This window comes from Gavia stellata, chromosome 9 (genome assembly GCF_030936135.1).
Source record: "Gavia stellata isolate bGavSte3 chromosome 9, bGavSte3.hap2, whole genome shotgun sequence".
Taxonomy (NCBI): domain Eukaryota; kingdom Metazoa; phylum Chordata; class Aves; order Gaviiformes; family Gaviidae; genus Gavia; species Gavia stellata.
In genome coordinates, this window is record NC_082602.1 from 4,379,852 (window position 1) to 4,407,826 (window position 27,975).

Here is a 27,975-nt window from a genome sequence, read left to right on the forward strand (position 1 = left end):
CTTCCAGGAACGAGAGGCAGCGAGAATGTACACTGCACCCTAAATTAACTGGGGTCTCTGACACCCCCAGCCAAGTGCTGCCTGGGCAGTTGGTGGCTGTCGATGGGTGCTGGCTTTCCTGATAGCGGGGAGCAGGCTGGAAGGCTGTGCCCTGGAGAGGTGCGGTGAGCAAGGGTGCCGGCTCCGGCACGGGGCAGAGGGCTCGGGGCTGTGTGCGATAGGAAGCCCTGGGGAAGGACAGTGCTAGGGTGGATGAAAGGCCGTTCTTCTGCCATAGCCACGATCAGTGCCTGTGATGGGTTTAGCAAACATCTTCCAAAGCAAGTCCCAACAACTGGTTTTCTCCTGGGGTAAAAGGAGTAGGAGAGAGGAGAGTATCTCCAGCCCTGTCTCTCCCAGCTGAGAAGCCCCGTAGCTAGAGGAGAGGATGAGTTGTTAGACTAGAGACGTGTCCGCAGATCTCAGACCAGATGGAGGATAAATCCGTTGCAGAGAGGGACAAATCAATAGGCAGATGAAGGAGAGACAGATAAAAGGGCATGGTCCGACATCCACGCCACTATCTAACAGTATCAGTACAAGCCTTGTGGGAAGCGTGGTCTGGCACGAATGGTGACATTCCCAGGGCAAATCCCCTCTGCAGGGAGAAGAGCAATTGCGTGGGAGCAGGGAGTGAGGTGGGGAGACCCAGAAGGAATGTCCTCTGCTTTGGGATGGAGCACTGGCCAGGGGGTGAGGTCCGGGGCTAGGGAGGAGCTGGTGGGGCCAGTCCCTTAGTCCTTTTTGAGTCCAGAGGCAGCAGAAGCTGTCAGGAACATGCCCTCATGCTGCTGCTACTCTCCATCCCGCTCCAAGCTGGCTCATTGCCAGCAGCAGGGAGTAGTACCGCTGCTTTGCAAGCTCTCATGGAGCACATCAGCCGAGACGGGAGCAGAAAGAAAAGTCTCAGCATCCCATGCCCGGTGGCTGTGAAGAGGACTGATGCTGGCCAGGCATCAGACCTTAGCTGCTCAGGTCTCTGCTCCTTCCTTTCACGGGCACAGAGGGTTTGAAAGCAGTTCCCCAGGCTCACACCCCATTATCTGCGCTGGGCCTCCCATGAGGAGCAATTCTGTGACCTGGGGAGGGGAAAAGGCAGTGGCTCTAGATGGAGCCTTCAGCTGGGAAACTTTTGGGTGGAAGAAGCTATGAAAACGTGGCCTTGGGGTCACCAAGACCCAGCCCAGCTTCCAGTGAGCTCCCCCCAAGAGGGAGAGGAGCCAGGGGGGTTCAGCCCAGCACCCCCTCCTGCCCTTTTGGGGGTGCGCTGGGGCTCTGGCACAAGCCGTGCCCGTCGCGTGCGGTGGAGGATGCTTGGCTGGGAAGAGCAGGGAAGGTGTGAGCGTGTGTTCGTGCCTGTCGCGCCGAGGCTGTGGCATGCCCGGGTCCTGCTGCCGTGCAAGGCTGCAGGGTCTGAGTGCCGCGATGGGTGGAGCGGAGAGCACGGTGCCCCTCCAGACCTGCCTTTGGACACTGCTGCTTTGACAGCAGCTGCCGTGAGCCGGGGTCAGTGTGGTGCCAGCTTCCCAAAAGCCAGGGACCTGCACGGAGGCGTAGGTACGTGCTTCGCTCTCTGTTACTGATGTAATTGCTACAACTGGAGGAATGGGGCCTAAGACGACCCAGCGGGATGTAGGAATTAAGGGGCGGGAGGTCTCCTTAAGCTCCTCGTACACTACAGAGCTGCACAGCGAAGTCCTCCTGAAAAGTTCCGATAACCAAAATCATTAAAGCCCAAACAAACCAAGAGTAACTTGGTTTTAACACGACAATGCATTTGATTTGCCTTGAAGGGGCTGGAGAAAAATGGTTCTCCAGGGAAGTGTGGAAAGTAATCCTAGCTCCGTGATCCCTCCTCTCCGCTTTATTTGTCCCGGTCTGGCTGGGATCGGTCGCTGCGGGATGGGACGAAGAGGGGGAGATGCAGAGGGGTTTCCAGGGGGTGTGCTACCCAGCTGCCCACCTCCAACCCCCCCCCCCAAGCATCTCCCAGCAGAAGCATTAACCCCTGCAGTTCCCAACGCTCTGCTGCCAGCTCTTCCTTATTCAGGCCAGGTCAGACAAGCCAGCTGCCCGTTCAGGTACTTCTCTGGGGCCAGCCACGCTTTAAAAATAACATCGACGGGATGGTTGTGCAGAGATTTGTCCCAAATCCTTGCTGAGTTAATGACTGCCTTCTCCCTGGGGCATTATCCTCCCACATCCTTGCGAGGTTATGCTCTTCGCCTTGCCTCGATGCCCTTCTTACACAGAAATATCTCTGGTCTGGGATGGTGCTGGGTTTCTCCCCATGCCAACCACCCTCGAGAAGTCTGAAGGGGGTGCAGAGACTTTTCAGAGCTTTGAAACGTTTCCCCCCGCCCCTCCAATATTTTTGGGCAGGGGAGCGTAAGGCTGCCGGTATGCTTTCCAGAGTTATCTTTTGCAGACCCTCAGGAATAGTCTGAGCATCTCCAGCAGTCCGCAGACCTCAGACTATAAACTCCGGTGCCCGATTCAACCATCAGGCATCGATTTCAGCGTGGGAATGATTTTCTGTAGCTTGTGGTATGCAGCAAGGCGGGTAAAATAAGCACCGTGTTCCCTCGGGGCTTGATAATCTGAATCTCTAAGGCAGTCTTGTGCTTTAAAAAAAGCCCCTTTCCCTTTTGTTTTTTCTGAGTTTCAGATTATAATTTTCAGATTATTTTATGCGGGGGGGGGGGGGGGGGGGGGGGGAAGAGAAGGTCCCTCTGTCTTTTTTGCAAATGCATTAGCCTATATAGTCATTTATATATGTCTGTGTATCTATATATAGATATTATCTTATGTATATATATTCTGGTTCGCAGTCCTGTATAGTCCCTTTCTGCTACCCCCCATGGGTTGTCCCCTCCCTGATCATGGTCCCTGATGCATCCATTCACCTGGATTCTCGTCTTCCCCCTCTCTGCCACTGCACTTCCTTGGGAGAAGCCTTGTTAGTAAGAACCTAATGAAGTAAATGTGCTAATTAACCTTCCATTACTCTCCTCATTAAGGCAACCTTTAATTTGGTTGGCAAAGGTTCTCTCCTTTACCACCCAGCTGTCAGTTTTCTTCTGCTTCTTCGATCTCTCTTTGGCCTTGCATCAGGGATGGGAAAATCGATCCCGGCCTGATTTTCTTTCCCCTTCTTTCCAGCCAGCTGTAAACGCCAGCCAACAAGAAAGTAATAATGTAGTTTTCCCACCCTGGGAAGGAGAGTTGCAGACATCAATAAGCACCTATTTAAAATGCAAATCACTTTCTCAATCAGCCGTCAGCCTGCCGCTGGTGCGAGTTTGGCGGGGGCACGGGGATGCCGTGGTCCGTGGGTTCCCGCATCCTGGCCCGGAGCTTTGCAGCGGTCCCGGGGCAGCTTTGGGGTGCCTGGTTGCATCCCTCTGGGTTTGTCCGACTCCAAGTGCACGTGGCCAGCCCGGGTGGGATGCGGCTTTGCTGCCTGTGCAGCCTTCAGGTCTCACCCCACCCTGCCTCCCTCCATCCCTTTGGCCAAGGGCACCCGCTACCCCCTAACACCTGCGTGGCTGCTGCTGCCTTGTGTTTCTTGATGCTCTCCAAAGCTTTTCTTTCCCTTTCTTTTTCTTGGAGAAAAAGTGAACGCAGGGGGCAGAAACAGTCCGAGATACCAGGCAGTAGTTGTAGAGGAGGAGCTGGCTGTAGCTTTGAGCTGCTGGTGGACGAGGTGCTGCGCCAAGGGACTCCCCGCGAGCTGTGTTTCTGGCGTGGTGGTGGTGACTGTGTGGACCAGCCTTGAGGGAAAGCCTGCATCGCTCCCGATTTTGGGAAGGTTGCATAGAGCAAGGAACATAGCCAGTCAGAGCAGGGAGCGAGGTGGGGAAATACCTTGTAAATCAATGGATGGATGACAAGGCTTCCGGGCTTGAGCATACTTTTGGCTTCTGCGGGGAATGGTTGGACTGGTTTAATGGGGAATGGTTTAATGGTTGGACTTGATGATCTTACAGTTCTTTCCCAACCTTAGTGATTCTGTGATTCTGTGAATCAAGTGGGAGATGAACCATCCCCTGCCCCATCCGTGGCACTGGGGGTGCTCTCCCAGCATTAGGACCAGAGAGTGGTGCAGCCCACCATCTCGCGGGGCGTCGGTGGTCAGTGGGACAGCATTCCGTGATGCTGCCGTGAGGATTGCACGGGGCTTCTCAACCTTTTCCAGTTGACTGACCCTCTAAATTTTGCTCGGGGGGTGTGTTTGTGTCCTGTGCTCTGCAGGGAGTCACCTACTGCACCTATGTTAGAAGTAGCTTGCACTTCCTCTGCCTTCCCCCATGGGTTTGGGGGGTACAGGATGGTCAAACGCTGGGAGAAGAGGACTCCCAGGTCAGCCTCCATCCTTTCTTTCTGCTTGAAGTGAATGGATAATGTATCGTAAAGCCCTTGCTGGAGAGGGTGAACACCAGAGAGGTGGTAACGGGGGACTGCCAGCCGAACATCCAGGGCAAGCTGGGTGTTGCAGAGGATGGGCTCAGGCATGGGGAAAGGATGTTTAGGAAAGCAGGAGGGAGTTCACAGAACACTGGTGGGAATATGAAAGCGTGGCTCAGCAGCAGCTCATGGAGGCTGGGACTCCCAGTTGGACATTTCTGATGTCCTCCGAGCCTGGACTTCATCCCTCCTTCCAGCCCTTCTCCCCTCCCCTGGCCCACACAGCTCACCCTCCCCGTTAGCATCTTAATTGATCGTGTTGTTCTCAATCCCCCCCTGAGTGCTCCAACTCCAGCTGTGCTTAAACAGAACAAAATCTCTTCCAATTTCCTCTTCGCTTAAAAGAAAATTGAATCTTTTATCTGCAAGGGGAGAGGAAAACTGCAAATACATGAAACAGTAAATAGTTAAATAATCAAAGCAGACGATTCCAAATTGCCTGGAAAGTTAAACATGAATGGCTTGTCTTCCTCCTGTGAGCTTCTTGGTTTTGAAAAAAAATAAGAATATGCTTGCACTCCTTGTTCCTGTTAAATATTCTTATCAATCCAGCTCTGTAAATAAAGGGAAGGAGAGGAGGGAGTTACTAGGTAGCGGCGTGATTGACGGATCCGAAGTCCTCGTCTTTCTGTCAGGGCCCAGTGCTCTTTGGCTGTGTTTATCTCTTTAATCTAAATATCAATCTGTAAGACCGAAATGGGGTGGAATAGGAATCATGACAGCCCAAGCGCTGAGGAGAGAGACACTTATTGCAGCTTTTGCAGCCGCTCCCTGTCCTGATGGAGCTGTCAGGATAAATGCACAGCTAAAGCGCAGAGGTGGGAAAAACAAAACAACATCACAGCCCCCTCCGAAAAAAGAGCCAGTCCAGCCCTTGAGATGGGAAAGAAAAACATGGAGCAAACGCAGACCTGCTCCTGTCCAAATTGCATCCTGCAAAGCACAAGCCGGACAGCAGGATTCCGCCCACCCTTCCCAGTGTTCCCAGGAGGAGACGGGGTTCGTGGTTTTCCCTTGCTGCTGGCTTTGGCTGGTGAGTTGGGAGGTGGCTGGGAGATGAAGGGAGAATTTTTTCCAAGCTGATGCTTGCTGCCGTGTGAACACCCCGGCTTCACACGTCCCTCTCTGCAGTCCCTTTAAGGCAATCGCCGTCTTCACCTCGATATGTCCTCTCCCAGACTCGGCACCTCTGAGCAAGGGCAACTCCATCGTGCTTTCCCAACAGAGCCACTGCTCCTGGGATTTTAATCTGTTTTCCAAGCTGGCTTCCCCCATGCCCCTAGCACCCACGCCTCTCCCAAAGCAGCTGGGGCTCTGTTTCCTCGAGCAAAGAGCTCCCATGCGAATCAGCACCCAGCGGGTGCCATTAGCTGTGACAGAGGCAATGTCACCCCGTGGAGGGATGACCTTGTGCAGCCCATTCTGCTGCTGACGAGGTGCTGTTGGGGTGTTAAGGGGAGGCTAATTTACCTAAACTGGGCATTTAGGAGCCATGAGATGTGTAAATCAGCCTCCTGAGATCTGTCGCACCGTCCAGATGCCAATTCTGCCTCGGGCTATAGGCTCTGCTTGATCTTCCCATGGCTGGCTGCTGTGTCCTGTAACCAAACCTCTTTTGGTATCTCTGGTCACAGGAGGAAAGCTAAGGCTCTCCATCCCCTAAAACACCCTTGAGAAGCGGCTGCTTGCTGTCTGACTGAGACTCCCGGTATAGTTTTCAGCTCCTGGGGAGCGAGGATGTTGTCTTCCTAGAGCTCAGCCTACAGACCATGGTTTTCCTTGGGCTGAACAAGGAGCATCCCCGTGGCGCTCTCTGGGAATGCCTCTGCCTGGCAGGGGTATGTTTTGGGCTTGCTACCCCTTGCCGACAAACTCAAAAGCCCACTCTCTAGCTGGGTTTGCTTCACGCTCAGAGCAACCACGTACTGCGTCCAGTTTCAGGGTGAATTATCTTCATTCCTGCTGGACAAAGGTTGGGCTTTGCCGTTCCCTTTCTCCAGGCCGGCATTAACATGTTTGTGTCCATCTCCAGGCAAGGACCCATTCGGCTCTTCCCTCCTCCTTTGCTTTTGTCCCCTTTCTCCCTGCTGTGCCCCAGATGATGCTCATCACCTGGATGAAATGGAGTTGCAGATGGTGGGAGGCGTGACTGGCTTCCAGGAGCTCTTGTGAATACTTCAGAGATCATTGGGGATTTATATTTCTTCCATCGGACTTTGACCTTAATTTCTTCCGTTTTGCTGGGCTGTAGAATTCATTAGAGACCCAACAGCAAAGTGATTGAGATGTCAAGCCAGGCAATTGTGTGGTTATTTAATCTATCAGATGTGCCGCTTGCCATTTAGGTGGACAACAGGAGAATATGAAATCAATACGGTTCATTAGCGGAGTACTTGCGCCCAGCTCCAGCGCGGAGCTCCAGTAAAACCCACCGAGGCGGGCGTCTAAGTGGTCTTGGTGTCACCTCGCGTGATGCAAACCCATGCTTGAAACGCCTGCTTCTCTTGCTCAAGGGCTGCTTCTGTCGGCTTGCGTTTTAAACCCCGGTCTCCAGCCATTGCAACAGCCCGGCTACAGTAGATTACTCCCCGCTAAATCAAGGCTGCCCAGGCAAGTGTTAACCTCGCTCACAAGGAGCTGATGTTGCAGGGAACGCTGTTATAAAACACAATCAAGGAGGCTGTTGTTTTCCCCGGTGGCTGGCAGAAGAGGTGGGGAAAAGCTCTGCAGTTCCCAGGGGGGTTGATTGGCTATTTTTCCCCCCCCAACCAGGCTCAGCGCAGTCCTCTGGGGTCGTTAGCGGCGATTGAGCTCCCGGCTTGGCGCAGACCCCGTGGTCCGGAGATGCTGGGGAAGGCGGTGGCGGCGGTACCCCGGCATCGTCCCGGTTCCCCGCTCCCGCCTCCCTCCTTCCCGGGTAATCACACCACTGGGCTCCAGTGTGGCAATGCCGGACGGCTCTGCTCGCGCCTGATTGCTGCCTCCCGCCAGGCAGATGCTCTTTAAAGGCCTGGGAAAGAGTGTGGTCGGGGCGGGCGATGCCGGCGAAAGAGCTGTTTTCTGTCTGGAAAAGGCGTAATGACTTTAAGTAAGTTTTCCACTGGTTTTCTTGATCTGATTTTGCAGCCCGGCGATTGCTTCTCATGGAAGCTTTTTCACGTTTCTCTCCCCCAAATCACAAATCAAATCCCAATCCGGGTGGATACCAGAGGTTAGCTGTTATTCCCCTGGGACCTGGAGATTGCAACAGGTTGCATTTAAGAAGGGATGCTCGCTGTTCAACACATGCAGGTTTGGTTGGCATGGCTCCCCGCCCTGGGTTGCTTGTACCACGGTCCGAACAGCCCATGGCTGCTCGGTCAACCCCAAGGAGTGACCATATCTGCCTCATTTTCCTAGAAAACCGGAAAAAAGTAGGAAGCAGATGGGAATCATCCTTCCATTTGCTTTCTCCTGTGGTCCAAGCCCCAGGAGTCTGGCTGAAACGGTGGTGCCTTGGTGTCCCCACTGCCCACCCGGCGTGGCCAGGGGAGCGGGCAGGCAGCAGCGGGACGAGACTCACGCCCAGTCACTCCGGTACCCTGACAGCTTTTTGACGTTCGGTAATTGCTTTCCTGCTACGACTCTTTTAAGCAGAGAGCTTCTGGCCGAAGCAATTTGCTCCCCATCAATTTTTATTTCCCGGTTTCTGCATGCGAGGTAATGGAGGGAAAACAAAGAGGGCAAACGAGAACAAACCGAGCTGGGACCCACTCCGGCAACCCCCAGAGAGGGAAAGGTGGGAAGGATTTGGCTCCCTTGGTGCCGGCGGAGCCATCTTCAGGCAGGTAGGACATTGGCAGCCCGTCTCATCCAGACAGCAATGAGTCGTCCTTCCGACGCGCTTTGCTCACCCCTGCGACCAACCTCCAGCTGCTCATCCCCTGCGGGCAGGTTTGGGGGGCGGATTGCCATCCCAGGGGCTCCGTGGGGGATCTGTGCTCCCCCAAAAGGCTCTTCTTGGCTCTTTAAGTCCTTCCCCGCTCCTCCTGCTGCGCTCCCTGAAGCTGCTGTGCGTAGAGTTAATCTCAGGCAGTTTAAGGAGTCGTTGAGTGGGGCTCAGGAGATGATGAATGTTGAAACCATTACTGGCGAAGCTCCGTGGAGCTGTTTAAAACTGAATTCTCCCATGTAAATTTCTGCTTCATCAATCCTGATGACATGTCAAACATTGCTATTGTTTCCCGAACAAATTGGACGACATGCCCTTTCCTGCAGATTTGCCCACGAGAGCAGAACCGCTCGCCGGCTCCTCACTTTTGTCTCCGGCTCTGCCGGCCCACGAGCCAGTGGGGAAGGATGGATGCGATGGCCCTTGGTGGGATAAAAGGGAGATGTCCAAAATATTTGTGCTTGGGGCATGGGGATGGATGGAGGGCTGGGCTGTGGGTATTTGTGTGCGCCTGTGATTCACGTGCCGGGTACCCATCCCATGCCGCAGCTCAGTAAATTAATCCCTTGGGTTATCCAGGCTTCCTCTTAGTTTCCTCTTAGGAATTTAGCTGCGCAAACGTGGGTTTTTTTAGAAATGGTTTGCACCAGTGACAGCTCATAAAAGTACAGATGTGGACCCACGTTTTCATCCTGCCCTTTTGCAGGCTCCAGTGGGCAAATCCCACTTTAATATTCTGGGCAGGAGAGGAGCAGCCGTAAAAGCCATTTGATTGCTTCTCCAGGTGGAACCCCGGGAAACTTCCAGCCAGATGCCTGTCCTCCCCCGGCTGCCGGGATGGATGTGTGCATGCGGGAGGGCGGGACACGGACCAGTCGGCAAGGGGGGCGAGCCGTGGGAAAACAGCTGGCACCCAGGGATTGCCAAAGGCCCCGCAAAGCTGTCGGCTCGGAGGGATTCGGGGTGTTCCGCAGGCGGATTGCGTGTGCTCCCTGGGAGCCCTCGGGATCGCTTTGCAAAGGGGGTGCGTGTCGCTTCCCCGGGGGGTTCAGGCATCTGAGCGTCTTTTTTACCCTTAGAGGCAAAAAGTTTGGTAACGCAGAAACGAGCGTAGATCCAAAATTAAATATGCTGAGCGTGCATGGTTTAGCTTTTTGCATATTCCCTGTCACGCTCAAGTAAGCTGCGCCGCTGCCCTGCGTTATGCCCGTGATGTTCAGTTGCCAGGAAAGCCACCAAGCAGGCATCACCTTCCACCTCCCCTGGTGTAAATCAGGGTAAGGAATTAGCCGGGCCGGTGAGGTGGTGTACGGGGCAGAGTTAGCCTGCCCAGCCTCCTGGCTCCTCCTGAGCAGATCCCTTTGCCTCGCTGGCAGTTTTGGCTGGCCCAGCACCACCGCAGCTTGGGGTCCAGCCCCCCCCCCGGCTGGGCTCCCCAGGGCTCCACGGCGAGCGGCTCTGTGCTAACCTTCTTTTAACCTTCCTCCTTCCCTATATTTTATTTTCCTCGGCAGAAGAAAATTACACTTTCCCAGCGTTGTCTGTCACCCGCAATAAGCACTTACAAGTGCAATTGTACGGGGCCAAATGAAGGGAATTAGTTTTGCCTGTGCTTTGTGGGACTGTCAGGCCCCCTGTAAATCATTATCTCATCGCCAGCCAATTCAGGTGCACGGAAAATGCCTTTCTGGGCTCTGCTCTCGCACCAGCCACTTGGGGATTAATAGGACCTAGGGGTTCACAGAGGTTGTGGGCACGGAAGTAATGGCTGGGAAGAATCCTGGCTGGGAGGTCGAGAGCCGGCTTGTACCTGGCGATGCTGAGGATGCTCAAAGCGCTTAAGGATTTTGGGGAGAGAGGACCCAGGGCTCTTGTTGGCCGACCCCGGCCGCGCTTTGGGGCTTTGCCACCGCGATTCGCAGCCACCTGGGCTGGGGGCAGGTGTTAGGATGGGGGACTAATACCAGTATTAATTGGCTGAGGGAAGCTGGGGTGGGCAGACGGTAGACTAACCCCCCTCCTCCCCAGGTGTTTCCATTCAGAAGAGCAGCCAGGCTCTGGCTGGGATGGGGCATCTTCATAGATGTCCCCGCTGGTGTCCTCTAAGGAGCAAGATGCACCCCAGAGGGGGTTTGGCCCTCCAGGAGCAGGTGCCGCTCGCTCGACGGGCATCTCTCCGGGCAGATTTTGGCAGGTTTGTTCCATTTTGCTGAATGCAATTGCAACGCGCACGAAAAGTAAATCGCATCTTAGCAGCGGAGAGGAAAATTGGGAAAATCGGGAGGTCTGAAAGGTTGGCTCCACCAGTGCACGCTTCAGCTGGTGTAAAGCAGCAGGAATTTACCACCCGAGCTGGGGAAGAGCTTGGGGGGAAAAAATGAATTCACTCTGGCCAGTTTTCGTGCCTTTTCCTCTCTGCCACCCTGTGGTGTGGCAGGGCAACAGCGTGCAGGGGTAAAGCAGTTTGAGGTGCTCAAGCTCCCACTCTGCTCTCAAGGGTAATCAAGGCCATCGATAAATCAGGAAGGTTTCAGGAACGGGTTGTGTTCCATGCCAGGCCTAAAATACAGCCTTTTGATGGTATCTGGACATAAAATGTGTCTTTGACCCTGCTTTTTCATGGACCTGTTGGTGTCTAAGTAATCCAGACAGGACTCAATTTAGAAAATATACTGGGGGAGAAACAGGATATTTTGGGGCTTGTATTCCACTTTCCTCACCTAAAAATAAAATTCTCTGCTCCTGTTTCCTGCCACTGCTCATGCATATTTTATATATTCATTAGAGAAAAGACTTTAAAACATACATAAATCTTGCCTTGCTCATCCGGAGCTGACACAGTGAGTTTCGCACACCTTCCCCAGAAGGTGCTGGTTGCTTAGCCGTGACCAGCCTGCTCCAGCTTCAGCAGCTGGCAGCGGTGTACCTGCATCCAGTCCTGCCGCCGGCAGCGGCTTGGCCGAGAGCCGGCACTGCGCGCCCGCCGCCACAGCATCCCGAGAGGCATCGGTCCATCGGTGGGGTTGCAGCAGATTGCACCCCCAGAAGGGCTGTCCGGTTGGAGCTGCTTGTGGAAAGCAAGGTTTAAATCCCTTTCCTTGCTTTTCCTGGTCTGTATTGTAGCCTGGGGGAGTTTCAAAGTGGGATAGGTTTTTATTTCTCTCCCCACAGCCCCAGGCATGCTGCCAGCCCTGAATGCGCAGGGAACAGTAAGAGATGCGGAATGCGGGGTCCCGGCTTTTGGGCTTCACGGGGCCGGGATGGGTGGCCCGCAAGAATTGTCCATGGAGACCTTTATTTCACGTGCCCTTCCCAGATGAGCTTAGTAGGTCAAGGAAAGTACGTACGCGTAAAATCTCCCATGCCAAAGGTTTTGGGAGTGATGCTGAGAGATGTTGATGGAGGGCTGTTATCTAGAGCAGGCTGCGAGTCAGGGATGCGCAGGATAACCCCGGCGAGCACAGACAGCCCCAGCCCCACATCTCTCAGATGATAAATGGCAGCACACAACGTCTGTGCTGGTGCTCGCCCCGCTGGCGCCTGGGTAGAAGGAGATAAAGAGGACGTAATGGATTCACCAGTGTGTGTAATAATGCAACGTTCCCATAAATACCTTCATTTATTAATTAACTTTATTTTTTTCAGGCAACTGACAATGATGTGGGCACATATGGGAAAGTCAGTTATTTTTTCAGCGATGACCCCGACCGGTAAGTGTGACTGAACCGCTGGCATGACTTTGTTCGAAATCCTCTTCTAACCTCAGTCACATAGTAACTGAGGGCATTTGTTATGTCCTACCCGCGAGACACCGTACGAAAATCCCACTATGCTGTCTCCCAAAGGGGTGAGTTCAACTTCAGCGCAGGCCCTGACGCTCAGCACGTTTAATCGCTTTGCTAAATCGGGACCTACAGGCACCAGTGCGGCTTGGGACCGATAAAAGCGTTTGCCAGCGAGTCGCTGGCCCTGGACCTCGTGGTGGGCAGTTGGGGAAGGCACGTGGGCTGCCCAGCGGAAGGGATTCGGGGGCCTCTGAGCCCGCTTTCTCTGCCTGTGGAGCAGCTCTCAGGGTTTCTACCCCACCACCTGCGCCAAGCTCTTGAAGATGGTCTGGGACCAAATATCCCTCAGGAGCAAGCCGTGAACTTCACCCACCACGGTGCTAGCTGTCAGGCTGCTGCCACCCCATCTCTCTGTCTCCAACGTCACCAGGGCTTTACCCCCTCCTTTCCTGTCCCCTCAGTTTCTCGCTGGACAAGGACACGGGTGTAATCCTCCTGACAGCTCGGCTGGACTTCGAGACCACGCAGCGCTACACTCTGACCGTCATCGCCCGGGATGGCGGTGGGGAGGAGACGACGGGACGCGTCAGGATCAATGTCCTCGACGTCAACGACAACGTCCCCACCTTCCAGAAGGAGGCATACCTGGGGGCCCTGCGGGAGAACGAACCCTCCGTCACCCAGGTGGTCCGGCTCCGGGTGAGGGACCGGAGCAGCTCCTCTGCTTAGGATGCGCGGGAACGGGTTAGGTCCCCATCCGCCCCTGCCACTGTCCCTCCTGCATCCCTCCTAAAAACCGCTTTGTTTGTGCTTTATTGCAAAGTGCAACTGGGTGCGGTGCTGCAGCCATGGGCTGCCTCCCTCCTCCTCCTCTCCTATAAGACCCCTGCCTATACGGCATCCCCGGGACCTGGGGCTTCTCCCAGGGCACAGGCGCTGCCTCCGTGTTGCCTTGCTCTGCTCAATAAAGTCAGCGGGCACCAAGGGGAAGGTGCTCTCTTTGTTGATGGAGCTGTAAGCCTCTGCTGTGGAGGGAAGGCAGGTAGGGAGGGAGGCTGGTTTACAACCCCCCTCGGGGCCCCTGATGAATCCATCTTCCTCCATCGCTTTTCCACTCTCCTTGGGCCCAGCCTGCACCTCCTATCCTCTCGGCTCTCCCCCGTTGCACGTCACCAGCACAGCTCCCATGCTCATTTACTCCCTCTGCTCGCACCCTAGGCATCTGACGAGGACTCCCCTCCAAACAACGAGATCACGTACAGCATCACGCAGGCGTCTGCCTTCCGCGACTACTTTGACATCACGGTGTCGGAAGGTTACGGAGGTAAGCGCTGGTCCCGGGACCACGGAGCCCCTGATGAGCAGCAGCAGCAGCTTGGGCTGCACTCACACCCCTGCAAGCAGTCGTGTTGGCAGGCTTTAAGAAGCTGTTCCAGCAGCTCCTCTGCTTGTCCTGACCTCGCCTTTGCAGTAGGACTTGAGCCGAGCCGCTGCGGAGCCGTGTTTCCGTGGGTGTACAGCTCACTCCGGGTTACACCAGTGCAAGGAGCTCAGTAAAGCCCGGCACTCGTGTTTTCAGGGCATTGCGACCTCGAGCAGGCCCCGTTGGCCCTGGGGAGGCGGTGTGGATGGGCCACCCCCCCAGCCTGCCTGCCGTCCTGCCCGGTGCGTGAATGTCCCCCTGACCGCTCCGCTTTGCGTCCTTTCAGTGATCAGCGTGAACCACCCCCTCGACTATGAGCAGGTGGCCAACGGGGTTATTTACCTGACCGTGATGGCCAAGGATGCCGGCAACCCGCCGCTCAACAGCACCGTCCCCGTCACCATCGAGGTGTTTGTAAGTATGGTGCCCAACGATCCTGTCGTGGTTTCCCTGCGATCACTCCATAGCGCTGCCGTTAATCCATCAATAACCCAGCAAGACCATCCCACCCCGTGGGTGTCTACATGTGGATTGCAATTGCATATGTCTCATATATGTGTCATATATGTCTCATGGATACGTGTCATACGCATTGGTTAAAGAAACGCTGTCCCTGACATTTGGTAAGGTCTGCGTGACAGAGTGAGAGTGTCTCTGAGGGGGTGTCACCATGGGCAAGCACAGACGGGCTGTCCTGAGCCCATGCACCTCCCTCCCCCTCCTCAGCCATGCACGGGAAGGCTGTGGAAGGAGCCCCAGCTGACCGCGGGGCGAGGGGCAGAGCTGGGGACGGGGTGGAGATCTACCCTCTGCCCTTGCTTTCGACTGGGGAGGTTCGCTGAGCAGCCGGTGAGCCCTTCTCTCAGCTCACAGGGAACTCCTGGCTGGGATGCTCTCCATGCCCGTAGCCAGAGGCGCTCGCTGCAGCTCAGATGCAGAGGAGAGAGCTTTGGCTGCGTGTCAGCACTTGTAGTGTCAGAAATTGTCGGTCCCTGAATCAATCACGGGCAGTTGCTTGTTTATCTCCCCAGCGCCGGCTGTCCCGCTCGGGCTGCGGGCTTCGCCGTGCATCTCGCGCGTCGGCATAGGTGCAAACCCCCTCGAGGAGGGGTTGCTGCTGGGAGACATAAAGCATTGCAGCGTTGCTCAGGAAGATTAGATCTGGTTGTCACTTTGAGGCACATTGTGGTTCGAGGACATCTGGAGGGAGGTATCGGCAATGGAGACAGTTTGCTTGATAACCTGTCAGTCTCGCGGTGATGGGATCTAAGCTGGGCTGGTGGCAGCGTCAGTCTGGGAAGGCGAGGAAGATGAAGTCCACGGTGCCGTAGGATGTGAATGAATTCCCGTCAGCATTCCTCTCCTCCAGCTCCCTCACCGTGCTCGGGAGAGGGGGGATAAGGCAGTGCCGGGCGGGAGGGGGGTTAGTGGTGGTTAAATACATCCTTCCCGTGCTGTGCTTTAGACAGCATAAACATCTCTTTCTAAAGACCACACTTCAGTGGGTCGTCTCCTCCTGGTTGAGCCTGTACGCTGGTGGGGTTTAAGTAGCTGTCACTTTTCCCACTCTCAACCAGAGGGATTTTCTCTCAACTGGAAAACGAAAAGAAAAAAAACCCCAGAAAATAGGAAGAAAATGAGGAGGAAGCATTTCACAACGGCACTTGAGGAACAAGAGCCGTGAAAAGGCAGAACGAGAGCGAGTGTGGAGGGAGGTAATTTTTTTTCATCCTTTGGTTGTTGGTTTTTAATAAAGAAGTCAAACTCGCCTTGTAGATTTCCCATTAGGGTACAATACGCTTTTGTAGAGGGAGCCGCCGAATCAGAACTAATAGCGCGCGCGCCACGCCAGGATCCAGGGAAATATCACCGCTAATAAGTTTCTGCCTCGCTCCCTACCACTGACGCCCTGTTCGGGGCGATGAGCCAGCGACTGATAGCGTGTGTATGTCTGGAGGAAAGAGGGTTGTGTGCTTAGCGTGAGTATCTGCAGTTATCAGCATCCCTGAAGATGATACGATGGCTGTCTGAGGCTGAGGGTCAGGGGACCGTGGGAAGCTGGTTTTGTGGAAGTCGGCGAGGTGGGATCATGGGCGAGGTGGTTTAGCTGGATGCCCTCTCCTGCGGGAGCGGAGGAAGCGTGCTGGTTCCTGTCTGGCACCGCTGCCGGTGCCGCAGGAGGCACGCGGGAAGGTTTGCAGCAGAGAGCTCTGGAGTTCGCGTTGCTGAAGCGGGAAATGTCCTTCTCAAGTAGAAAAGCCGTGCACCGTGCTGCAGCCAGGTGCACGCCAGCCCTGGCCAGATGGAGACCTGGCCAGGAGCGAGCCCCTGCCTCCCCGGGAGCCGGCTTACCGGGCCGTGGCGGTGCTGAGCACGGCCTGATGAACTCAGGACTGCTAACGAAACGGCGTGGCGTCTGCTCTGGCTTGCGTCCACCCAGCCTGGACCGCGGCACAGCTCACCCGGGTCCGGCTGCAGGCGGCACGCGGATACGTGTTCAGTCTCTCCCGTTTCCTTTGCCTTTAACCTGCCCGGACCTCCTGGGTTTGCCCTGGGGCAATGACCCTGACCCGGCTCTGTGAGGAGGAGGAGGGATGTGCGGAGGGCACCCCAGGCAGCAGGCAATTTCCTCATTACCCTCAGAGGAGATGCAGTGAAAGCTGAGTGATGCAAAGGCTGATTAAAGACCACCTGCTTCCGGCAACGAGAGCAGAGGATGGCAATTTAATAGCAGTACGATGGGCATCGTTGGCATGTGAAATTGCCTCAAATGTCAAGTTCGGTGGCAGCAGGAGCAGCTGAGCCTGCAGGTCCCTCAGCAGCCTCCAGGTAGAAAACATCTCCAGAGCAGTCCCAGGGAAGCAGCAAAGTCCATAACGGTGTTTTAATGTCCTGGCAGCTCCATCCTTCCCTCCATGGGCAGTTGGGTTTGGTTCATTTAAGGCAGATTCTTAACATTGTTTAAACAGCACTTAAAGTCCCCCTGGGGGAGCTTTAAACTGGTCCAAAATCTGTTTTGAGGGACGTTTGGAGCAATTGCTCCTGCCTGGTTTCACCAGGCCGGCCGTAGTTGCTGGCAGAGACAGGCTTGGAGGGGAGTGTATTGGTAAGCAAACCAGCATCCCCCCTGAAAACGCTGTAGCTGCTCTCTCTCTGCAAACACCCACAGCATTCCTCCGCTTAAACAAAGGCAGCCAAAGCTCAGCAGCTCCCCTGGCCAGTCCAGTTTGCCTGGTGGCCTCACGGCCGGGGTGACCTGGGGCAGTAAGCGACTAGTGTGCTGCTCTGAGAGGGAGGAGCGGGTCTGTGCACGATGCTGCTGTGCTTCGTGCAGTGTCTGAGTCTTCCCAGGGCTTGCGGTGGAGGCAGGAGCAGCTAAGGGGATGCTTGGCTGCAAACAGCAGCAGTTCCTCCAACTTGTTGCCCAGGGTGCTGGGTAATGAGAGAATCGGTATTGTCCCCACTGCATGGCTCAGCAAAGTCACTGACAATCAACTTACCTTAACCTCAGCTGCCTCCACAGTGAAAACGTGTGCTCAGACCTCCGGTGCCTTACCCCAAGGCCATCTTCCCCACGCTGATCATCTTGAGCTGGTCACATCTTGAGATGCAGTCGGCCAGGAGCATTCCCATACCAAACTTTTGCAGCTACTTGACCATTTTGCCTTTTTCCCAACCAGCCTCTCGACCTTCTTTTTGCTTCAGGACGAAAATGACAACCCCCCCACGTTCAGCAAGCCCTCCTACGTTATAACCGTCATGGAGGACATTATGGCAGGTACGGAGCACACCCCTGCTCCTTCTCCAGGCTAGCAGAAGGAGCCTGGGGGTCTTACAGCCAGAACAGGGTGGGTGATGGCTTTTGGGGGAGGTAAAAGCCAGAGACCTGGCGGAGTTTCATAGCCATGGGATCTGGGGGTTTGGCCCCACTGTGCGTGCAGGCGAGGGGACCCCTTGGCCAAGTGACATGCAGGAGCGGTGCGGGGGGTCAGGGCAGCTGGGGAGAGCAGCTCTGGGCTGCAAATGCCCATCCCAGCCCTCGTTTCTGCCTCCCCCAAGGAGCCACGGTGCTGTTTCTCAATGCCACGGACATGGACCGGTCCAGGGAGTATGGGCAGGAGTCGATCATCTACTCCCTGGAGGGCTCCTCGCATTTTCGGATCAATGCTCGCTCAGGTGAGCCTCTGTACGTGCTTTCCCTCTTTTCCTTTCAGTTCTCTCTCCCTGGTTTTCTTCCCCATCATTTTTCCTCTTTCACCCTCACTCCTTCCCCCCCGCCTTCCCTCCTCTCCCCCGAGCAGCCTGCTTAGGAGACACAATTTAAGGGATTCACCAGATTTCAGACACCAGCGCTTGCTCGGTCACCCTGAGAGCTTTGGCTGAGACACAGGTGGAAGCTCAGCTCCTGGTAAGAGTGAGACCTAAGAAAAGGCTTTGTCTGCAAGGGCTTACGTTAGCTAAGGAGCTGCTGCCCGCCTTCCCTTGCTGCCATCGTTTTCGGTTCGTTACGGGCAGAAACGAGCGTGAGGCAGTCGTTACACGGGCTCTCGTGGGAAGACGCAGCGTGAAGTTTGCAGGAGCTTGCTGACAAGCTGAGCCTTCCAGGGTCCATCTGTTTGAAACTGAATTAGAAGACCTGTTTGGGAAGGATCCTGTTTCTGGTTTTGAGTGTCCCCTTTTTTTCACCGCTGCCCCTATTCACCATACAACATCTCTAATTCCTCTCATCTCCTGTGGCTGCAGGAGAAATCACGACGACGTCTTTGCTGGACCGGGAGGCCAAATCCGAATACATCCTCATTGTCCGGGCGGTGGATGGAGGTGTGGGCCACCACCAGAAGACAGGCATTGCGATGGTGAGTGTGTGAAGGAACGATTCCCATCTCCCAGAGCCACCGGTGCCCACCTGGGGCTGGCATTGGGGAGGGATTCCCAGGCACTGACGCTTCAGCTCCCCATGCTAGCAGTGTTTAATTTTAGCTGTGCAAACGGGTAAAGAGCATACAGTGGTGTCTGCCCCCCGGGCTGCCCCTGCCGCTGCTCGCAGCCCTTGCTGATTGACTGTCGGGGCTGTGTAGACCTTGAAATCCGGCTCCCTTTCCTGGCAAGCCATTCACCCAGGAGCCACTTGACTTTCCAGCGCTTTGCGTGTCCAGCTCTCTGTGCGAAGGTGGTAACGGGTACCTATTCCACCTGCAGCACGGCTCCCTTTGTTCATGCCTCTTGAGAAAAAGCTTAGTCAGAGAGCCTGCAGGCATGCTTAGTTGTTCCTGATGACTACTATTCACATACTGCCTGGATCAAGGGTTTCCAACTGGTTTGTGATGCCTGGGCTCCTCAGAAGGTTCTGGTGGAGGTACAGGCCATTGTACTGCAGATTGAAGCCTACTGCTTTGCCTTGCCCTTCACAGACGTCAGGGAGACCCGTTGTTTGCAAAGGGATTGTAGAAGTCTTTGGAAATACCAGGAAAAGCCAAGGAACCATCTCTTATTGCTCATGGCACCATCTTGGTTTGAACATTTCATAACATTTGGGTGCTCTTGCTCCTAGGACACTTGGTTGGGTTGCAGGAGAGATTCCCCACGCAAGAGAGGGCGATGCAGAGAAATATTCTGGTTGTGCTGAAGAGATCCCTAAAATAATTGTCACTACTGCTGAGGGCCGTCAGGAGGTGTGTAGCAGGCTAGAAGCTCCCTATGGAGGCTCCCAGAGGCACATGATGGCCTTGGCTGGGCAACAGCATGGCCTGTCAGATGCTGGGTTCCCCTTTGGGGCTCCAGATGAGATGGTGTTCTCCTAATAGCTTCATTGAAAGGCAAACCAAGGGTTTTGCATCATGGTTCCTAAAAAGTTAAAGAATATTAAAACTCAGGTGGCCGATGAAGTTCGTCTACTGTCATTAGCAAGGATACGCACCTGGGACTCAAAGCTGTTCCCTATAATAACTTTTGATCTGGGAATAAGGGTCCGTTCAGGGGCTTTGCAAGGTCCCCGGGTGATGGACAAGCGCCTGGGGTGCTGGGAGTAGAGGTGGGTCACCAACCTTCCCCAGGGGCCACCGCGGTGCCTTGGCTTGTGCCCGGGGCACATCCCCGGAGACCGTGGTGGCCAGATTCATCTCTTCTACCACGGGGTGGCATCAGCAGCTCAGCCCAGTGCGGCGGCAGCACCCGATTACTTGGGAGCAGAGAAGACCCCGGGAGAAGCTCCACCGAGACACCCTGCGTGGGGCTGGGCAGGCGCCGGGGCCTCCCTCCTGCCCCTCTGCCCCCCTTTCCCTTGAACTGCAGCTCTTCCCTCGGGCACCGTTATAGCCTCACAGGCTGGATTGAAACGGGTGATCTGGGGAGGTGAGAGACTCGCAGACGACAGGGTGCATCCCACAGGCTCGCTACTGTCACTTAGATGCCATTTCTGACGCTGAAAATGAAGATAGGTAACACTTCAGGGCACCATCCTCTCCCGTGCTCTCTTGTCTTTGCACCTCCCATCCCCTGTTACCGTACCCTCGCCCGATTTCTCACTTACTCTTTATTTTTTTTGCTTTTTACCAGTCACTTAGTTTTTTCTTTCCTTTCCTGCCACGCTCCCGCTGCGCCCTCTCCCCCACCACCGTGACCGATTTGCATCCCCCCCCGGCCCCGCAGTGAGGTAGCTGCTTGAAAACACGCCTCGTGCCCCTGCGGTTGTTTTAACTGCGAGGTAATAAGTACACATGAGCCAAACCAAGATCAGATATGCCGAGGAGCCTTGGCTCTGAAGATGCAAGGAGGTTGTTTTTCTGTGGGTTTTCCCTCCGGAGGGTGAACGTGGGTACCTGGTGCTGCTGTAAATCCAGGGGTACACGCCAGTACCCCCCGATGCAGCGTTGCTTGCTGTCTTGCAGGTGAACATCACGCTGCTGGACATCAATGACAACTATCCCACCTGGAAGGATGAGCCGTACTTCATCAACCTGGTGGAAATGACCCCCCCAAACTCGGATGTCACCACGGTACGTGCGAGGGAAGGCGGCTGTTGCGCTAAAAGCCTCTTCCTTTTAGCCGGCGAGGTTGTCACCTGCTTGGCTGGAGCAGAGAGTCACCTCTGAACTGGTGTCACCTTCTAACCAGTGCCACCTCCAGTCAAGCACCGTCTTGCAGAAGTTCATTTAAAGTGTTGCTCCTGAGCCTCCTCGCTGCTGCCCATCCCGTGTGTTTCTCTTCTCTGCTGGGATTTTTTTCTTTTCTCCCCAAATTGTGTGGGTTTTGGCCAAATTCTCCTTTTCTTAGCCTCGCCTGTGACCTCCTTCAAGGACCTCTCTGAAAGGCATTGATTTACAGCCTTTCAAGTCCCTCTGGTGAAATAAAAGAGAAGGAGAGAGGGAGGCTTGTACTCCATCACACCGGGAGAAAAATGACAGGCACGAAACGGAAAATAAATGAGGGAAAAGTGAAGAGAATCCACAAAATCATATGAGGAGGAAGGCGGCAAAAGAAAAGGAGTTGGGGGGGGGGGGGAAGAAAGGTCTGGCAGTGCAGCCCGAGCCAGAGCACGGTGGTTTTCTCTCTTCCGTGTGGCACCAGCCCCGCTGCTCGGCGCCTGCTTGAAGTCATCTTGCCTTTGACATCCCAATTAGTTGCTGGGAAAATAATTACTGTGTCACCGATACGATGTAAATTCAGCTGCGGGACAAGCAGCGGGGGCCGGGGAAGTTACGAGTGTAATGAAGTTGGGGTTTTTTTAATGTAAATGGCCTCTGTAATTAAAAATGTCACAGGGAGAAGAGTAAAACACAAAATGTCTGGCGTGGAGGAGAACCCCACCAGTGAATTATTTCCAGTATTTCCAATGTGGCAGCACAAGTTCCTCAGCACTCGTCTTTGTCCTGTTTATTTTATTTTTCTGAAGGGCGCTTGTTTTCTAGCTGGCTTTATTTGAAAGGAGAAAAGCCCGTTTGATTGCTGCGTGCTCATTTCTCTCTTGCCGTGCTATTACCTCCCGGGCTTGCAGGCCAATTTCGGTGAGATTTAACACCACAGTAGAGGTCTCGAGGGTACAAAATCCCTGCAAGTATCATGAAAATATACAGCTGTGTGGAGGAAGAACTTCTTGCTGCTTGCTGGTATGGGGAAGCCTGTCGTGGGAGCTCAGCCTCGTTATTAGACACTGGTGAATCTACATGGGGACGCACTATAGGAGTTAATTCCCGTCGCTCTGCTTTCATTTTTGCTGTTTCTCTGTGGCAGGTGGTGGCCATCGACCCGGACCTGGGGGAGAACGGCACGGTGGTGTACAGCATCCGACCCCCCAACAAGTTCTACAGCCTCAACAGCACCACGGGCAAGATCCGCACCACCGGCGTCCTTCTGGACCGGGAGAACCCCAACGCCCAGGAGGCCCAGCTCATGCGGAGGATCGTGGTGTCGGTCACCGACTGTAAGTCCCGCTTTCCTCCCGCTCCTCTTTTTTCTTGCTCTACCGTAGCTGGAGCACACTGGAAGTTGCTGGGGCTCAGGTTGCGCAAGCGTTGCCCTCCTCACCCTCTGCTTTCCCTCCCTGATGGTTTTCACGTGTTGAGCTGGACTTTTTCTTGGCCCAATTTTTCCTTTACGATGAAGTTTCTTTTTTTCCCTGTTTTGAGAATAAGTTCCAAGGATGTTTGTGAGGTTAAAAAAATGAAAGGAGGTTAAAACCCGCTGCTAAAAGAAACCAGAAACCCTCAAAACGTGAGCACGGTGGTTTCTGCAGCAGCCCTGACAATGAGCCTGGGAGGCAGAAAGTTCCCCTCATTGCAAAAGACACAATTCTTTGCATTTCACACTTAAAAAACAAACCGAAAGGCGCCTGGTGTGTGAAACGACTGTTTTGCAGGAGACCTGCGCTCAGGCTGCGTGTAGGTTGGCAGGGGCTGTAGCACAAAGACGTGAGTGTTTAGGGCAGGCGGGGAGATGAGGGCAGCGCCGGGTGCTCGTAGCGTGCTGCTGGGAAGATGCAGTCTGTCAAGGCACACGGGGGAACCTCTTTCTGGGCTGCTCTGCAAGGTCTGCTGGGCAGGTCGGGGTTTCCCTGCGGAGCTGAGCCCGGTTGGCTTGCAGGACTGGTGAGATGCAACGCGTGGAGGCTGGGTCCGTCAGCGTCCAGGAAAATCTGTTGAGCAGGAGTGGGGGAAAGAGCTGATCAAGTGTGAAATGTCTTTTGCTCTGGAAATAGTATCTTAGGGAAACTTTTTCAGGAAAAAAAAAAAGTAGAGAGAGAGGGAGATGAAGATAATTTTTTGTTATCCAGCTCGTTTCCAAGAGCCTGTAGACACGTATAACCTTAACTCTGCCCTTTTCTATTTTTGCATCACCTCTGCACTGCGCTATGCCCGTTGTCCCATCCAGCCTGCCAGAAGGACAGGGATAAGGATAAATTGGTGTTGCTATTGTTTTTTAGCTGCATGCATGGGTAGCTGTCATTCTGTCTTGCATGCCTGCTGCCAGGGAGAGTTTTCCTCTGCCAGGGAAGTTAGTCCAGTGGGCTGCAGCGCAAGCAGTAACACGGGCAGGTTAACGCCTCGCCGGGGCGACCCCACCCTGCATGACTGTCGGCATAGAGAGTGAGGACTTCTTCTGGGGGAAAGGATTGGAAATGGCTGCAGATATTAACCTTGAAACCCCATTCCTGGCCTTCGCAGGCGGCAGGCCGCCCCTGCGAGCTACCAGCAGCGCTACGGTTTTCGTCAACCTGCTGGACCTGAACGACAACGACCCCACTTTCCAAAACCTGCCCTTCGCTGCCGAGATCGCCGAGGGCCTTCCCGCGGGCTCCTCCGTCTTCCAGGTGAGCGTGCCGCGTTGCTGCCGTGCCCTGCTCTGGGAGCTGCTGCTGTCGCCGCCATCGCTTCTGCAAAGCAGGCTAGCAATACGTCCTCTCCGTCCTCTCCATCCTCCAGCAATGCGACTGGGGGGATGCAGAAGGGGTTGCGGTATCCCACCCCGTGTGCTTGCTCCCAGCAGGGCGGATGCCTCGAGGCCCCTTTGTTTCATCCCGGCATCTTTGGGGACAAAGAAATGCCCGGGGTTTATGCGCTGTGATTTTCATCATCAGGAGAAGATCGGGCTCCCCCATGCTCACCCTTTCCCTCCGCTCTCCCCGCCAGGTAGTAGCCATCGACCTGGACGAGGGTCCGAACGGGCAGGTGACGTACCGCATGCAGGTGGGGATGCCCCGCATGGATTTCCTCATCAACAGCACCAGCGGGCTCGTCACCTCCACCGCCGTGCTGGACAGGGAGAGGATCGCTGAGTACTACCTGCGGGTGGTAGCCAGCGACGCCGGCGTACCCTCCAAGAGCTCCACCAGCACCCTGACTGTCAAAGGTGGGTGCGCCGAGACCCCTTCCAAGCCCTGCCCACCCACAGAGCCCCCTCCGGTCCCAAAAAGATGGGTGACGAGGGCACTTCATCAGGGGAGAGATGTGGTTTATATACGAGACATGCTGAGACCCTTATTATGTGGTCTGTCTTTAATTTGATGCACCTCTATTTACTGGCTTCGCACAAGCCTAGTGCTGAGGATAAGCATCATCTGGAAATAAACTGACCCTGGATTCTCCCCAGGCCTGGGTTTGGGAAAAGAAGTTTCTGTCCTGTAACTCCAGAGCCCTCTGCCATACACCAGGAAATACTGAGCATATATTTAAGCCCCGGATTTTCCTCTGAATGGGGATGGAAATGAGTTTGGTGCAAACAGTAACTTCAATTACGGTTACATAAGGTTTCTTTGGACATGAGGGGGGTGATGTGTATGTATCAGAGGCAACGAAATACAGGCTGCAGCCATGGGGGCCAGTCCTTACAGCCGGTCTGCAGGCACCCCCACCACACGAATGGCAGGGAGCAGCAGGCAGAGCATTCCCTGGGGTGCTCGGAGCAGCAGGCAGGCGGTTTTGGGAGCCTGGCAGAAGTCAGCCTGGCATCCACAGGAGGGGCAGCCTTAGGCTGGAGGGTACTCAGCTCTGCTCCCCCTTTCAGTTCTGGACGTGAACGACGAGAGCCCCACCTTTTTCCCAGCCGTCTACAACGTATCACTGCCCGAAAACGTGGCCCGGGATTTCAAAGTGGTCCGGCTCAACTGCACGGATGCTGACGTTGGGCTGAACGCTGAGCTCAGCTACTTCATCACAGGTATGAACCCCTTGCAAAACGCTGTGAAAGGGGAGCTTTGCTTGTGGAAAGGAGCAGGCTGCCCCAGACCATGGCCGGGGTGTTCTGCACATCAGCGCTGCCTCTTCCAGCCCCTCCAAACCTTGGGCGGCATCGCCCTCTGCCGAACAGCCCCGCTCGGCTCCCCGCCTCGCTGCCCGCTCCGCCGCTATTCCTTGTCCTGCTCGGGGTGCACCCTTGCCCCCCAGCATCCCCGGCCCTCTCACACCACCAGGATGCAGCCAGGAAAAGCATGAGGATGGGCTTAACGCCACTGGGGTGGCATTTGGGTAATGTGCGTTTAGGGCTGGAAGCTTCTCTGGAGTTTTAGGGCGTCTCATAGCCCCGCGTGCAGGTGGTTTTGGGTGGGCAAGGAGCAGGCGGGCAGCGATGCCGCCCGGGCGGTGCCTGGCTCGCACCCCAGCTGCCGCACCTGCAGCGGGAGCCCGGGGAACCCCCTGGCCGCGCTTTGACTTGCAAACTGCACATGCGGCATTTAGCCCTCAGGAAGAGGGCAAAAATAGAAGTGTCACCAGAGAGTCAGTTTTCTAACAATAGCAAGTCCTGCGTGTCATCTCACGGCCCCTCCAGCCTCCCCCACAAGAGAAAAGGTGAGTGTTGTCCCACAGATACCGCAGGCCACGTACAAAGTGACCCCAGTTTGCTTCTGAAGCGTTCAGGAAATCATCTGGCATTTATATGATTCACCTTTTCCTACAACCATCACTCCTTGCCTGTGCGGTGAGTCAGGCACGGTATTTGATGTGGCGGAGAGAAGGCGCTCTGCCCGCTTTTGCTGCAGAGAAGCTTTGCCTGGGACGAGATACGAGCTCGCCCTACGCTTGCCTTGCTCAAAACCATGTAAAATGCAGCCCTTCTGGAGGGCAGGCTTGTGATTTCCGCAGCCGGGCTGACCCTCTGCTCCCTGCATCCAGACAACAGGGTAGCCTGGTCCTTGTCCTTTGCTGCAGGTGGGAACCAGGATGGCAAATTCAGCGTCGGCTTCAGGGATGGGGTGGTCAGGACAGTCGTGAGTCTGGACAGGGAGACCGTGGCATCGTACACACTGATCCTGGAGGCTATCGGTAAGGATTTCCCATCGGACCGCTGGGGGACGGCTGCCACGCAGCCACACAGGGTGGCTGTGCACATGCCGAGCTGCCTTGGAAGCGTGGCAGAGAGACAGCAACCTTTGAGGCGCTTTATAAACCAGAGCCTGTGTTTGGTGTTAGCATTTCACAGCCCACGTGCATTAATATGTCCTGGTTCCGCCATGACTTTTGCAGACAGTAAATTCACCCCTCGGGCTCGTCCAGCCCCGGGGCTTTCCCTTTCCCCCAGGAAAGGCAAGACCCTCATTCCCGAGAGGTTCTGTGCTGTCTGCGAGGAGACCTCCACCCAGAAATGCCAGCGCCACAGCATCGCTCCCCTAATGCCATGCCAGTCCTTGGCTCAGTGGCTGCCGATTAATCCAGAGCCACCTGGCACGGGCAGAGGGCCTGCATGCCAAACGCATCTTGGCTGTCATCCCCAGAGCTTTATAATGATGTGCCTGTTTACAGAACACTTGAACGTCCCTTCTGAACGGAGAAATAAGTGGCCCGGTCAGAAATCTCAGGGGCACGGCATTGCAGATGCCATGGGCTCTGCAGCGGGGATGCTGCACTGGCTGGGCACGCAGGACCGGATCCCAAGTGGTAAAGGGTCCGTTCTGCCCCTCGGATGGGTGTTTTTCCTGTCACCAGATCCCACGGGCTCCAGCTGGGTGGGTTTAGTGCTCACTTGCATCAGGCATGCTAAAAAAACCAAACTCAATCTACACTCCCCGTTGCCTCATCCTTCGTGGCAAAAGCAGGAGCCGCGCTGCCACGTCCTTACCTACTCAACATCAACTGGTCCTGGTGCTCTTTGACCGGGAGCTGAGCTGGGTCTGCAGAAAACTCATCGGGGCTTTTGCTTTTTGTCGGGGCCAGCTGCAGCCGACCGGACCCGCACCGCCTCCCTGCAGTGGCCGAGGTGCAGACTGGCCCCAGAGGTGCTGCTGTGCAGACCCCAGCCCATCTTCATCCCCCAAATCCCTGACCTCCAGCAGTCCCTTCCAGCATGCATCACCCCCTTAGTCTATGGAGTCGCAAACCCTCTTTAACGACTAGTTGTGTTCCCAGCCTTGCTGGGCAATGGCTCCGTGGCAGAGCTTGGGGGCGGTTTGGCTTTTCCTTTCTCTCTCAGGATAGGCAGGAAAAAAACCCCCCGTGGTCCGTGTGGGATCTGGAAGCTTCAGAAAAGACAGAGGATTTTAGTTTAGAAATTTTGGTCCTGTTGTTTTCAGCAGTCAAGGGCTGAGCAGCAAAGAGGAGATGGAGGTGACCGAACCTCCCCTTGCTTTTCTCTCCCGTACAGACAATGGCCCCACCGGGAACCGGCGCACCGGGACTGCTACCGTGTATGTGACCGTCCTGGACGTCAATGACAACCGACCCATCTTCCTTCAGAGCAGCTACGAAGTCAGCGTCCCCGAGGACATCCCGGCCGCCAGCAGCATAGTGCAGGCACGTGGCTCTCTCCCACCAGGGCCCCTGGGTGGGCGAAGGGGGTCCCGCGCTCTCCGGGCCCTGGCACCGTGGCTGGGAGCTGCTGGAACCCCGGGGCGGACACTTTTTCTCCCCATCGGTGGTCTATTTCTCCAGGCCAGGGCAAGATGTGTTCTTGCTCATACGCTCCCCTGCTCCTTTGGTAACCCAGGCTGTGAGCTCTGGGGAGAAGACAGCAAAGCGCAAGGGGAAAATAAGAAATTCACCCCATTTCTGGAGGGGGCGAGAGGAGCAAACCCAAGCCCTGCGTTGGCAAGGCCCCTTTGCCTGGCTGCGTCCCCGCTTTCTCCCTCCTCCCAGCAGAGAAGGGACCGAGAGCGGAGATCTCAAGGGGGAGGGAGAAGAGTGCATGCAAAGAGATGCTCTGAGAGAGGGGAAAAACGAAGGGAGAAAAGCGTTTGGGCTTTGCTTTCATTTTTGTTCCTCTTTGAGGGAGCGGTGGGCAGAGCTGAATGGCTCAGTGAGCGCCGCATGAATGCAGGCATTCACTCGGCCTCCGAGGGCTTCCAGCATCCCTTCAAACCCAGGGCTCTTCTGGAGCGGGCACCAAAGGCTCTTTGCAGAAGGCCC

At 55.3% G+C, this 27,975-nt stretch overlaps 1 protein-coding gene across 1 annotated transcript in view; it reads left to right on the forward strand.

Moving 5' to 3' along the window:
- The window catches only part of CDH23 (cadherin related 23), a 201,700-nt gene that overhangs the window by 123,548 nt on the left and 50,177 nt on the right, over nt 1-27,975 (forward strand). The window contains exons 13-26 of the mRNA XM_059821557.1: nt 12,083-12,147; nt 12,684-12,921; nt 13,441-13,546; nt 13,932-14,059; nt 17,351-17,423; nt 17,705-17,821; nt 18,389-18,501; nt 20,533-20,640; nt 21,875-22,064; nt 23,305-23,450; nt 23,770-23,989; nt 24,644-24,796; nt 25,786-25,899; nt 27,215-27,363. Coding sequence (XP_059677540.1) covers nt 12,083-12,147; nt 12,684-12,921; nt 13,441-13,546; nt 13,932-14,059; nt 17,351-17,423; nt 17,705-17,821; nt 18,389-18,501; nt 20,533-20,640; nt 21,875-22,064; nt 23,305-23,450; nt 23,770-23,989; nt 24,644-24,796; nt 25,786-25,899; nt 27,215-27,363 — 1,920 coding nt within the window. The remainder of the gene's footprint in view (nt 1-12,082; nt 12,148-12,683; nt 12,922-13,440; nt 13,547-13,931; nt 14,060-17,350; nt 17,424-17,704; nt 17,822-18,388; nt 18,502-20,532; nt 20,641-21,874; nt 22,065-23,304; nt 23,451-23,769; nt 23,990-24,643; nt 24,797-25,785; nt 25,900-27,214; nt 27,364-27,975) is intronic.